Consider the following 14001-nt stretch of genomic DNA (forward strand, 5'->3'; position numbering starts at 1 on the left):
TTTCTCGACCTCGCCGAGAAACAGCCCATCAAATTGCGGGGCCTTGGACTCTCAATAAATACCCCCCCCCCGTGACACTCGCGGACCGCTCGGGACCGTCCCAGGGAACACGTCTGCGGGGCGCAAACTGTTGATGGACGCGGAAAGTGTTTGTAATTTTTGTTTATCCCCGTCCCCGTCTACCCCGCATGACGTGATGTAGTGCGCATAAGGCCCTGATTGCAGCTCTGGTATCTGGCTGCCCATCGCTCCAGCCGCTGTCCCTCATAAATCCAATGAATTACTCGGGACAGCCCACCACCCCGCCATTAACCCCCTCCCCCTTCTCCGCTCGCTCCTCTCCTTCCTCTCTATCCTCTTCCTCCCGAACCATAGTGATCAATTAGGGGCCCTGTCCAGCGCGTAGGGTGCGTCAGCAGTTCTCCCCCCTCCTCCTCCTCCTCCATCCTCCTGAACCTTTCAGCAAACGTGTGTCATTTTTCTGCTTTTGTTCGGTTCAGGTGAGGCTGCGCAAAAAAGAGACAGAGAGAGAAAGAGAGAGGGAAAAACCAGAGGCTTAATCAGACAATACAGTTACAATATGATGGGAATGTAAAAGGAAATGCTTTGACCAAAAATCCTCTAGGGCAGACCGGGGCTATTTGTCATGTGGGGTAATTTGTCACATTGCTTTTTATGGCCACACTAGAGGGCGCTGTACACTGGTACTGATGTAAAATATGTGTAGCCTATTGGTATAGAGTTTGGGAATGTGATGTCATATCGCTAAGCATTATGGGATTAGCAGAAATTGTAAACTAACAGAGATCTTAAAATAATAATAATAATAATGCATTGGTTTTATATAGCGCTTTTCTGGACACTCAAAGACGCTTTACATTGCACTATTCGTTCACTCCTTACTCGGTGGTGGTAAGCTACTATTGTAGCCACAGCTGCCCTGGGGTAGACTGACGGAAGCGAGGCAACCAGTCTGCGCCATCGGCCCCTCCGACCACAACCAACCACTCACTCACTCACTACATTCGCTAGGCTTCCTGGTGTTCCCAAACGGTCTCCCATCCAAGTACCGACCAGGCCCTTCCCTGCTTAGCTTCCAAGGTCTGACGGGATTGGGCATCGCAAAGGCGGTATGACCAAAAGTTAAAGCACAGGAGTTAATTAAACATTAAACACTTGGACACCACAGTGGAGTTGTTCTATGGCTTTTTTCTTCACTTTTTATACCGTTTTTAGCTAATGTTAGTTCCTTTTCTCTTCCAATAATAATTTTCTCATTTGCACTGAAGACATGAGGACAGAGCATGTTTGAATTGTTTTCATGCCTTTCCCCAAACTTGTTTGGGTTATGTCTGTTTCCTTTAGTTAGTGCCTTAAACAAAAGATTTTGATTTGAGCCGTTTTAGAGCGAACATGCTAAAGCTGTTTGTTAGCTTACACTGTTCGTAAAGTGGACACTCGGGGCTATTTGTCACATTGGGTATTAAGGGAGAGACATTTTTTTCTTTTGTGTCAAATATGTTTTTATGATCACTTTATTTTAACGTTAGCTTGTATAGTGTTTGGGTCATTTGAGTGAATTTGTACATTTTACACCTCATCAGTTCAAATGCGAGTTATGAACACATCTGGCATATAAAAGTATTTTGTCCTTTTATCGCAAAAAGCAAAAAAGTTACAGAGGTTTCTAAAATTTCAAGAAAACTCCATTAAAAACAATAGTGACAACCAACCCCACGCATTGTGGCAACTTGCCCCGAACATGGGTCACATTGTCACAGTCAATTTTGTTGTGTTTGACGGTTAATAACTATCACAATATGATAGAATAAAGTATTAGGAACGGCAAATGTGATGCAAGTTGTGTTTCACTCACACAGATCTTACACGTAGTTTTACACAGAAACTAGAAGGTCTTGGTTTTCAAATGAGGCATCACACTGGCATATAGGCTGTAAACTCTCCTGTCAATACGCTTTGAGATTTTGATATAAATAGGTTGAAAAAAATACAAACTAAAGAGAAAAGAAAAACAACTTCTATTCAGTATACTGTACAGCAAAATGCTTCCTCACGTCTTGCAGGAACCCAGGGTGCTGAGGGTGCTGCAGCTCACCCTGGTGGAGGGTTCAAGCATTGCAGGCAATATTAATAAATAGGAAATAAGCACAGAAAAGTATTTTTGGGGGCAATCTGGCAACCCGCTAACCAAAATATGTTCCCACGGCTCTGGTTGTTAATGCTTTTGTGCCAGTTTATTGTTCCCTTTTGTAAAAATTTAATGAAAACAAGAAGAAAAAGACCCTGTTCTTTTGTGAGAGTTCTGATCTGAGAACCATTTGTATTGAAGAGCTGTTCAAAAGAGCCAAATCAGCCACGAACGTCACATCACAAGACAATATACTTCAAAATAGCAGACCGTCACAGGGATTTCAGCGTTGCACCAGCCCCTCAGGTTGTTCTCAATACAAACAATTCTAGAAACAGTGGAAAGCAGACGTTTTTTAGACATGGGAGAGATTATACAGATCAAGTGTAAGTAAGTAAATACACAAACCATGCCTAAAACAGTGGGTCGAGGTAAAATAAAACTACAGAGCTTTCTCATTCGACTAATCAGTAACTGTATGACCAGACTGTATTGATTGAAGCCCATTACTGTGAGATTCATAAAGTTTTGCTGCATTGGGTCCACATTTTGCTGTTGAACCATTCGGAAAGACAAAAAGACCATTGCAATTGGCAGCTCTGAAAATGTTTGGTTTTGCATTTGGAAGAAATCCACAGACTCTGTGTTTGTTTTGTCCCTGCATTGAAACTGCTCACAAACTGTACTGAGCTGTAAAAACTTCGCAGTACTGTGTGTGCAGCTCTGGGGCGAATCACCACCAAGAGAGAAAAAAAACAAAAAAAAACACAGGAAACCGATCCAAAGCTGGTACAAAAACAATATATATATTTTATTTTTTGGATGAGAAATGCCCTGTACAGATTTGACAAGTTTCGGGTGTAATGTGCTAAAGGGACGACATTCGGAAACCCAGCTTTTTCCAACACGACTTTTTAGAGAGAAATGAAAAATTAACCACAGCACAGATAACAGCACAGGCCAGGAATGTACACACACACACACACACACACACACACACAGACACACACACACACTGGCCTTTTCTGATTGTCTAATAAAACATTAAAACAAGCCAGCATACATTGTCTTACTTCAAACTAAGGAAACTGAATCTACCGGTGACATTAAGATTTCATAAAACATCCCACTGCAAACATCACATTCCCGGGCCCATTTTAGGATGAAAATCCAACCAGTCCACCATGGTATCGGAGAGAAAAGATCAACATGACTTGTCGTTTGCGGCGTATTTTGTCTCATTGTCCGTCATAAATCATATGCTAAGACATTCGTCATGAAATCTCACACAGTGTAGTTCACCTTCACAGTGGGTTGGCGTAACGAGGAGCATCACTTCTATTCTTCAAGCTACTTACTTTGACCATAACTGTATCTGATTTCCACCAAAAAGTCAGATTATTTGATGTGATTTTGTGTTTAGTGTAGACATCCACAACAATCAGCCTTAACATTAAGAAAGAGATCGATTGGTCTTCAACACTGAACCCATTAGAGGCAGAGGTTTTCTGGAGGTGAAAAAGTCTTGATAAAATATATATTTCCAATGACATATCCGAGCCCATCAGTGCTCCTCTTAAAGGGACTATACAGAGTTTAAAAATGTATTTAAAGTATGTATGTAAAGTATTTTCCTCCCCCTACATGTTCCAGTAATGTCCTAATGTGTAGACTCACAAAGTTGTTACTTCGGGTCCGAAATGCCGTCATGCACAAGCTTAATATAGAAGGTGCAGTTACACGTATGACCTGAGGTAGCAGTAGTGAGCATAAAATGGCCGACTTGCAGCTAGTCCCTTTATCATGGGTCAACAGAATATTAATTTGACCATTGACATCTACTCAACCTCTAAACCCCACCTGAACCAAGCACATTTTCCCCTGTTTGACTTCATCCAGATCCAAAAGCTTCTTAAAAAAAATGTCAAAATGTGAGGAAAAACGATGAAAAAGTGACGAAAATGTCAAAAAAAATGGTCAATAAAGTGAGGAAGCGCAAGGAAAAAAAGATCCATTTCGATGAGTTTTGTAGGTCTTAGTTAGAAAATGCACTCGGTTAAGGCGAGTGTTAAGAGGTTAAACATGTTTCAATCATTTATTTGTTTGCATTCAATTATCTATATGTGAGCCCAGAAAATATCCAATGTGCTGCACTGTAACACATGAAAAACAGTCAGATAAACTGAATATTACGGCCGCATCATACAGCATGTCCATGGCTTGTGGGTGAATTTGGACGATGATGCTTGACAATGTTAGGCAGCAACTGAACATTCTCAAATGTCAAATCTTAAATACTTTGTGAATGGTAGACGACTGGGGCCTCCTCCTGCTCTTGGGGCGTTCTTACCAATAAAAATCTGTCTGATGCACTTCTATAAATATAGCCAATAAGAGTCCAAACAGACAGGAGTTTAAAATGGTCTGATTGCTCCAGTCTAAACAGTTCTAACGAGACGAAATGGCAATCTTTATGACCAGATAAAATGTGATATTCGTCGGGTAAACTGCAACACCAAGAAAAGAGTAAGAAAGAATGGCAATAAAATCCAATGGCTCTCACATAAACTAACTGTCCTTTCGTATTTCTCTTCACAGCTTCAAAATGTCAAGATATGATTTCTGCTTTGGACACTTTTGGGGGTCAAGCACCAGCCAAGCGTCGAGGGGAAATTGGCCGTCACAGACGTCGCGTCACATTTGTCGCTAATCCAAATCACTGTAGTTGAATTTCTTTGGCCGAGCTGTTTGAACTCGAGTGGGGTTCACGTCACAGTGTCATTAAAGTAAGGACATTGATTGACACAAAGTACTTTAGCCGAAGAAAGTGTTCTCTGCGGTACAATATAATGCACAATTACAACCGAGGGAGTCCGTGGTGGATCGTATTGATTTTTGTTGGGGAATATCATACTGAAAACGGGCTTTTCCTTTTGTGTACATGAGCTTTTTTAAATAATACGCTCGAGGTAATAGACTCTCGCGCTGGCTCTACTGAAACTAGGATAGATTTTTGTGTAGTGATCCGTCTTGTTCATCTCTGAAATCAATTTGTACAATGCTACATTCACCAAGAAAGAAAGGAACGTTTTGTTGGGATATTGAGAGACAGATTCCACACACATTGGGCCTAAAGATAAAGTAGCTGATATAAAACGTGTACATCCCGTCTCTTTAAGAATGGGTGTACTGTTCAGTTGTAATTGATAAATAATCTAATCAGGCAAAGTGTGGTCATCCCTTTAAGGCGACTTTCTCATGTCTGGCTACATGCTTAAATCTCAAAACAAAAACGTTTTGCTTTCCCTCCACTTCCTTTGTCATTGCATTTGGCAAATGTTTGTTATATGGTAATAAGTCCAGGTGTTTGGTTTTATTGTTGGAAGATTCAATAGTTTTATAGAGCTATTTCTAAGGGTGGCCAATCTGTCAAAAATATTAAATTCGCAAATTGAATTTAGCATCCCTTTGCCCATACAAATGAATGGTAAACCCAGGCCGTTTATTTAAGGATGGCGAGGTAGGATATCTTTCATGGCAGTTATATATTTGGAAAAAATTGAATCTATTCTTGGACAAAAATGACGATGATGACAAATTGTTCTGATTTTGAGAAGGTTTGGACTGGTCTTGAAATAAGATTACCAATGGAACAAGACAGAGATTAAAAAAAAAAGAGATATTTCTTGTCTTGGTTTTTTTGTCTTATTTTAAGAGTTAATTCCTATTATTTTAAGCGAAAGCACTGCTTGTTGGCAATCTTACTTCAAGACGAGTCCAAACCTACTCAAAATCAGCATTAAATGTCTTATTTCAAGCACATTTCAAGACATTTTTCTAAGATGGCAGTTTTTCCAGTGCTCCCTCATTGACATATTACAACCAATGGCCGCTGGCTGCTCTGCTTTTTGATAATGATACTAGGGGCTGCCATTGCTGTAGTACCTCCATATGGCTGCTAGTTCCCCATTGGAAAGCATTGGACTTTAGACACGTTAAAAACAACTTGAAAGCCTGGTCCCAATTTTTTTGGAACTATCTAGAGCTAGATATTCCTCCTGTGATAACGCTGGGTTAGTCACAATTAAAGAAACCAGGCTGGTTTTCGTAAGAACATTTTTTAAATCTCGTACTAATGAGGGGCGAAGTACACGTCACGCAAGGGCCGAGTCTACAGTGAAGATCCCGCCTTGATGCCCTTTTTAGACATATGCCTCGTCAGAGCTGGGAAGGGGGAGTCTGTAAACCTGCCATGATTTCCCCCTCGAGCGTGGTCATTGTGGTAAACGGGGAGGAGTGAGGAGGAGACGTCCATTATATGATGTTCAGTGACCATTGGATGGGTGTCCGACCCACGCAAAGCAATTTATTTTAGCAATTTAGCATTTAGCTCACTCAGCGGCTGCTTTTCTTTTATGCTAATTTGAATCTAAAGTAAAATCTCAAAAGGTCTGCACATTCATGAATGATTTCTAACTAGGCTTTGACCTCACCTTAATGTGGTCGATGGGTGGACAACTGCTGAAAATATTTGGATCGCTGCTAATTTGCAATGTTTGATGTTAGCTAATGCTAACGGCTATCTGAAAAATACAATGGAACAGGCTAAACGTTTCCAACTGTCCACAGACATTAGGATTGAACGCCGCTTCTCCTTTTTATTTCTATGATAGCGATTAAGAGTTCAAGACAAAATGATGAAGAGAAGTCAAAATGGCGTCCAAAACAGAAAAAGTGTGACTGGAACTCATCGTCTTTTAGCTAATTAGACTTTACTTAACTTTTTTTTTTAAATAGTAAAACGTCAGCTCACCTAATAACCCTAAATCAATTTGACCCACTTTTAGCAGATTCAGTGCTTGTGCGTCACATTTTGTCCTTGTCAATATTGCGTCTTTAACATTTACACTCACAGCCCCAACCCACCACTTGAGAACATTCCCACACATTTGTCATTATTTCCCTGTAATAGCCTCTTCATCTTGCTCATAATCTGGGGTTGAATATTACCGTTTAACCTCAAAGCTTTTAAGTCGTCATTTTATCATCTGGAATGGCATTACTGTCTGGTCTCTCTTTAGACGCCTCTGAAATTATTCATGAAGCAGCCAAGTCCTGAAGGGAGCCGGCATAAATCTAATGCAAGATTCAACGCCTGTGTAAATCTTGGGGTAAATTATAATGTTTGTGGCGCGAAAGATTAATTTTAACGGGTTCAATTTGAAGCCAATAGCCAGAGGCAGATAGTAATCACTCGCATTTACTCAAGTTTATATATTCACTGCCACTGGGGCTACCTGTCAGGATCAGCGGGCGGCCGCAGTAAAGATCTTGAGCTCGGTTTGGCCAGGGCGACCGACAGGCCCACCTTAATGTACCCATAAGTCCCAGGGCTTAAACTGAATTTTAGGCCCCCACCCCCCCACAGCACAAACCCTAAACCTAACTCTAACCTATAGCCCTAACACTGCTACTCCTACATGTATCCCTCTGGGCCAGGTAGGACGGGTCTACTCCAGGTACACACATAGGAGCGCAGCACAATCATCGCATACGGTTAGTCATGCCTCAAAGTGAAGTGATTGACGTTAAAAAATCAACAAATCATCTTTTCTTTTCTTTTTTTCCTTAATTCTGATAGGCCCTTGACTACGGTAGGCCCCTGGGCTCCGGCCCCTGCTAGCCCATTGGATAAAGTGGCTCTGGCGATCGAGTAATAACCATATTACTCGGTCGCCATAATACAGTTGGTTGAGAAAACATTTAGTTGTTCTTCATACTCTTCAGATTTTTTTTTAATTCATTATAGACAAATATATAGATAATAATATAGAATTATTTTGACTGTTATATAATTAGGAAAGTCCCAGTGAAATCTGAAAATCTCCACTCCCATCTCTGCCCATAGTCAGTGTTCGGATGCAGGTGGTTTTATTGTTGCCCTAAACTGCTGTGGTGTCCCTCCTGCCATTAGGACATAACTGGATGACCGGTTAATTCAGTTTCCCCATGTCGATAAGAAGCATTTCCGCGTCAGGGCTTTTGATCTGGGCTGATTGCTGTGGATTGCCAAAGATAAGACTGAAAAAAGAGGGGACTTCATTTGTAAAAGCTTATTAAGACTCAGAGATTACCCCACTTCTCTCAATTTAACGGATATTAGCAGGAAGCGATTGAATAATAGATGAGATTTTGCTGCTTGATGCTGCCTAGACTTAACTCACTGCCTACATATTATACAGCTCTGGAAAAAGGAGACCACTGCAGTTTATTCTTAAATCTCTCCGGGTCTGACAGACGTCCAATGCCAGTGTCTGCTTTTATCTAGGGCTGCAACTGCTGATTATTTGATTATTTTGATGAGGAATGTGCCAATTCTTTCCTTCCCCCTGTTTCTTCGCATCACAAGAGAAAGAAAAGAAACTGAACCTGACAAAGAATTGTTGTGGATAGAGGGTTGTCACTTTTGACTTTTGCTTCTGCAACAAACGGAACTCTATGAATGTTAAAGTGGACATATCCAAAATTTAGAAACATTCTTCTGGGTAGTTCAGCACTGATCTTTTACTTTATAGAATTTGAAATGTTGGCTATATGAGAAAAAGAGAGGATGGAGTGAGAGACTGGGCTGGCCCTCTGCTGGCAGAATTGGGAATGGCAAGATATAAAACAGTGAAAACAGGCTTTCACTTTGAGCTATCGGTGTTCCAGCAGATCGATAGCGCCATGATGAACACACTTTGGGGGTCATTTACTAAGCCAGGCGCTAAATTGCGAGTAGCACTTAAGAAACTGTGTGTATTATATTGCCGCAAATGTGATGCGCAAATGAGTTTACTGGTAAATGGTAAATGGACTCAACTTATATAGAGCTTTTCTACCTTTGCTGTTTTTTTAGAAACACAAATATCAACTGCACTTGCCTTTTGCTCCACTTAAATACACTCTACTGTGTTTGCATGTGTTAAAATGCTTCGTAAATGACCCCCTTTGAGCGCAGAACTGCTCAGATTAGGTCCATTTATGGATCACAGACTTCAACAACGCCTAAAATGTATAGACAATTTTGACGCAACACAACCCAGTAAATACCCAGTGGATCATTTCAGCAGTGGAAGAAGAAATGTCTAATGTGAAAAGCATTACTCAAAACTACGGGCATGTTTTTGACGAGGGAACGTTGTAGCAAGGTCGTTCGTGTATATCGTTTATTCAAATGTTACCTTTCTGGATTATTAATCTAAAAATCAGGAGAATAGTGTTAAATGTTCAGTTTTACCTACTCGTCTTGCAGTGGTATCTGGCTTTTGCAGAGCTGTATTTCTCTCTCGATCAAAGTCCTGCGTCTAAACCACGTCACTTTACTGTCTGTCCTTGTAAAAGCCTCTGTTCGTCTGCACTTCAAATGTTTTTCTTTCCTCGACTTATGGGAGCTGGAGGCTGCCCTGCTTTCGCTACAAAATAAAACGCTGTACATTTCTCCTGTCTTCTCTATCTGCTGCGATCTGTCTGCCTGTCTCCTCCCTCCTTTAACTCTCTCAATCTTTGCTTCAAGAGGCTACTGGACTGATTTTTTTTTTTTGCCCCTCGTCCTTTGGAGCTGGCTAATCTTCTCTTCAATCTTTGAAGGGGAAAGGTCTTTGAATTACCCGCAATTCATTTCGCCTTGATCTGATAAAGCACCCTGCTCGACCAAATCTTTTTTTTTTTTCTCTCTCTCTCTTTTTTGTTGACTCTCGCATCTGTTTTCTTGTAATATTTCAAATACAAAACATGATGTATTGCAAAGAAAACCATTTAGAATTAGCCTCCCCCCCGGTTTCCTCGCGATCACCAATCAAAAAAGGAGCCAGCAGTCCAACGGGAAATTGCATTATTTCCTTGGGTCATTGCCCACTGTACCGCGTTCACAATCCTGGGTTAGTTTCAATCCTTATTCTCAAACAAAGTCTTTCGAAATCGCCTCCACAAAGTTCGGCGCCGACATGAGGATCGAAATGGTGCAAATGATGTTGAAGACGCTGAACGCCACCAAACACAAGCGGTCGATCACGGCGCCGGCGAATTTCCACTGGTCGGCCATGCTCTCCGTCTCGTCCTGTTCGCGGTACCGGTCCGCCATGTACCGCACCTCCTCCAGAATGGCCTGGAGCTGCGGGTCCCCCATCCCGGACGTGGAGCACCCTCCCAGGCCGCCGTGCCCGCCTCCGAAACCCCCGCCGCTGGACACCGTGCTGGGGCATCCCGTGTCCAAATTGGGGGTGGGAGGCGGAGGCGAGCTGCAGAATTGGGACGGGAGGTGCGGCGGCGGGCTGCCTGCGACCCTGGGGGACGCGAGATTCCTCTGCACGGCTTCCGAAAGCAAACCCGGCTCGTCCATGCTTTGGAACCCCATGTACAGCAGGTTGCCGTTGTTGTTGGCGCTGGTTTGGGAGTGGAGGTGAGGGTGTCCCGTGTGCAGCGGTCCCGTCTGAAGTGAGCCCAGGTTTTGGGGGTGCAGGGGGTGGAGGGTGGGGTCCGGGGGGTTGGGGATGCTGCCGCTTTGGGAGCCGGAGGAGCAGCGGCGCAGGTGGGGGGCGCAGGGAGGGCGTTCGGGGTCGTCGTTCTCTCCGGGACGCTTCATCCGCAGGAACCAGGCGACCCACTGCAGCAGCACCAGCCGAACCTGCGAGGGAAAAGCATCAAATGTTAGAAAAAAGATGAGTTCTTTTTGTTTATCCAGACAAGAAACGCTTTAATAGACCCTTTAATTGTTTGTAAACATTACGGGCTTAGCTGGAGGCGGGAAGGTCGATTCCTATCTATTTCCATTGTAGCTGTTGTCATAGTAACAATAAAGTGTCTAAGTGGAAATATCAGATAAACCTTATTTTATCGTCTCAAATGTCATTCCTCTTGTTCTTGCACCTTAAGCCACAACAGGACCATATTATTTAGTTTTAGTTTTACACTTATAATCGCTAGTTATATTTAAATCTTATTTCTCATGATCACTTCCTGCCTCCAGCTGATGTCACTATCAGCAGCGACAGGGTCTATTGAGTAATGAACACGTCACTTTCTGCATTCTGGTAAACTTATGCCCAAGTTTCTGTTAATTTAGGGCAATTTCCCTATATTTGCTTTTGTTTGGTGATATATTAACCTCTTAACCCCTGCCTTAACCAGGTGAATTTTTCAGTTCAGCTTTACCCAGGTTACACACTATAGGCCAGAGTAATGCATCATTTTAAAGCTAAGACCTACAAAACTCTGAATGGATCTTTCTCCTTGCGTTGTTGCCGCATTGTCACTTTTATTTGTTTTTTCATTGCTTTTTTGGTGCGTTGCCGTCAGATTTTTATTGTCACTTTTTTGTTGCTCTTTTGTGGCTTTTTTTGTTTTTGTTTTTTTGACTCATTTATGTGGCTATGCTTTTTTACTAGAAGCTCTCAAATTTCGGTAATGCCAAACTGGAGAAAATGTGCTTGGTTCAGGTGGAGGTTAAGAGGGTAAAAGGTCAAATCAAATTGACCTTGTGATTGAGAAACAGAAAGCGAAATCAGCGACAAAAAAGGCTCACAAAATGTGTCAAATGAAGGTCATTCCTTTGAAATACACACAGCAGAGGGAGATACTTAGTGGCTTGTGGATCTAAAGGATTACATATGTAGAGTAAATGCATGTATGCAAATAGAAAGACGTGGGGCATAATGCCACATAAACCTATTAAATCCCGTGCAGATTATATCCCATACAGTCCTCTCCTTTGAAAGGTGCGTTGTATAGAAAATAATTATTCCACAGGTCACCATGGTTACTATCCACCGCCCTTATGCACCTTACGTATGTGGGCATGATATAGAAATCTCGAGCATGTCTATTCTTCTCATCATGTCAATCTGCTTTATGGACATTTGACCATTACTTCATTTGTTCCTTCTCGATAACCAGTCATCTAATCTCTGTCGATTCTACGAAGAATCGACAGAGCATCTTTGTACAACCTGTGCAAAATGTCTTTCCATATGCAAATAAACCTGCACGCTTAATCCAAGACAACTCTCCAGTTTTCATTCCACTTAGACCAAACCACACATTGTTTTTTTCCCCAATAACAATTGGCAAAAACCTTTTCCTCACGTAGTGGGCAGTGTTGGCCACATGGAAGCATCCATTTTTCTTTCAGCCTCAAGCCTCGCCAATTGGAGATGGAGGGCTACGTGGGGCCACTAAGTTATACAATCTGCATATTATTGTGGTGAGTTGTTGTCTGTTTCAAATTTAGTATTAGCACAAAGATTTAAGTGACTTTGACGTCTGGGATGGTCCATTTCTAATTGCCGGTTGCCACGCGTATTGCTCCAAAGGACAAAGCATCCAGTGGGGACAGTTGAAGTACTGTATACTTCTACATTAAAGAGCTTCATTAGCAAGGACCACGCCACAACAAAGTGCAATTAAGATTTTAATCACAAGGTTATAGCGTGGAGTGAAAGTGGGCGAGACTGTGGGTGGGGGCTCCGTCTCGGATGAACCCAGCTCTTCGGGACCCCCTTTCTAAGCAGGAGAATCATTGCTGAAATGGAACAGACATGAAGGGAGGGAGGGCAGGTCGATACTTTCAAACAAACTGAGATGACGAGGCTTGGCTTGGTATATAATGGCTTGTGAGTAGAGGCTAGGTGAAAGCAAGAGTGGTATGCAAAAGTGTGAGGCGTAGTCCTGCTCCCGAACCTTGTCAATAAATATTGACTTCATATATGACTTAGTTCCGTTAAACAGATGGTAAGTATCAATCATGGGTTTACACCAAAGAAATTGCCATTTTATGAAGAAAAGTTGACAAAATGCTGTTTTCTGTTCCACCTATACAACTTTTTAATGTTCAAAAGCAAAAGTGACAAACGAGGAAAGGCTGTTCTATATTCCAAGGACAGATTTCTTACGGTGCTTATATACAGTGTTAACCTCTTCTTTTGAATAAACATCATAAAGTGTACAGTTAGGGAAACCTTAAAGCAAAGTAAGAGTGCTTTAAGTGTTAACTATTTCTTGTAAAATAGGCAGTTGGATTGTTTGTTTTGACCCTCTTGTCTTCAACAGTGAACCCTAATCTTCAATCTAAATTCTCAGCACTAAACTATGTAACACCGTAGCCACATCACTTCACGCTGTTGATCTTGGAGCAGCGTTTATTTGCTTGTTGAACTTCTGAGTCGGTACGATGCATTTAAATCCATTAGAGAGCAGAGCGGTGAAGACGCCCACACGTCGCAACCTTCGCAACACCCGCACGCCGAGGCTAACCGCGCTATTTGTTCTGGATCGGCCCCGTGCTGTTTCTGGCCTTGGATTCTTTTTTATGGACGTACAGCTCTGAGTCACTGAGGGATGCCCAGTGTGAACGCCGCCGAGAACTTTTCAAGGCAATCAAAGGCAGCAAGTTGGGTTCATATTTTATGCTACAAGAGAAATCTCTGAGCTGCCTGTTGTTATGTGACATTTTTGAGGCATTTCAAATATTTGAATAGAAAAATGTCCGTTTTGAAGCATACCGAAAAGATTAAAAGATTTCAGTCTCTAGTCGGAATTGAGAGAATGAATGTGGCTTATGAAAGTTAATTTATAAAACATCATAATACTTCCATAACCTCCAAATGGTTTGAACCACGCTTTAGTCTAATACAGCACTTTTTCAAATGCTTAAGTCTCTTTGCAATACAACATTCTTGGTGTTGGTATGAGCTGAAGATGTGACCACAGCTGCCGGGAGGTAGAGTGATGGAAGCAAAACTGCCAATCTGCGGCATCTGAGCCTTCAAGCAACACCTACCACGCATTACCCAGCATTCCCACCAGGCCTCCCATCC

General features: G+C 42.1%; 1 protein-coding gene across 1 annotated transcript in view; it reads right to left on the reverse strand.

Moving 5' to 3' along the window:
- Positions 1-9415: 9415 nt before the first annotated feature.
- Positions 9416-14001, reverse strand: part of chrna11 (cholinergic receptor, nicotinic, alpha 11) — a 43801-nt gene continuing 39215 nt past the window's right edge. Inside the window, exon 10 of the mRNA XM_079570952.1 lies at positions 9416-10814. Within this exon, the coding sequence (XP_079427078.1) occupies positions 10089-10814 (726 nt within the window). The 3' untranslated portion in view covers positions 9416-10088. The remainder of the gene's footprint in view (positions 10815-14001) is intronic.

The sequence above is a fragment of the Gobius niger genome (assembly GCF_951799975.1).
Source record: "Gobius niger genome assembly, chromosome: 14".
Classification (NCBI taxonomy): Eukaryota; Metazoa; Chordata; class Actinopteri; order Gobiiformes; family Gobiidae; genus Gobius; species Gobius niger.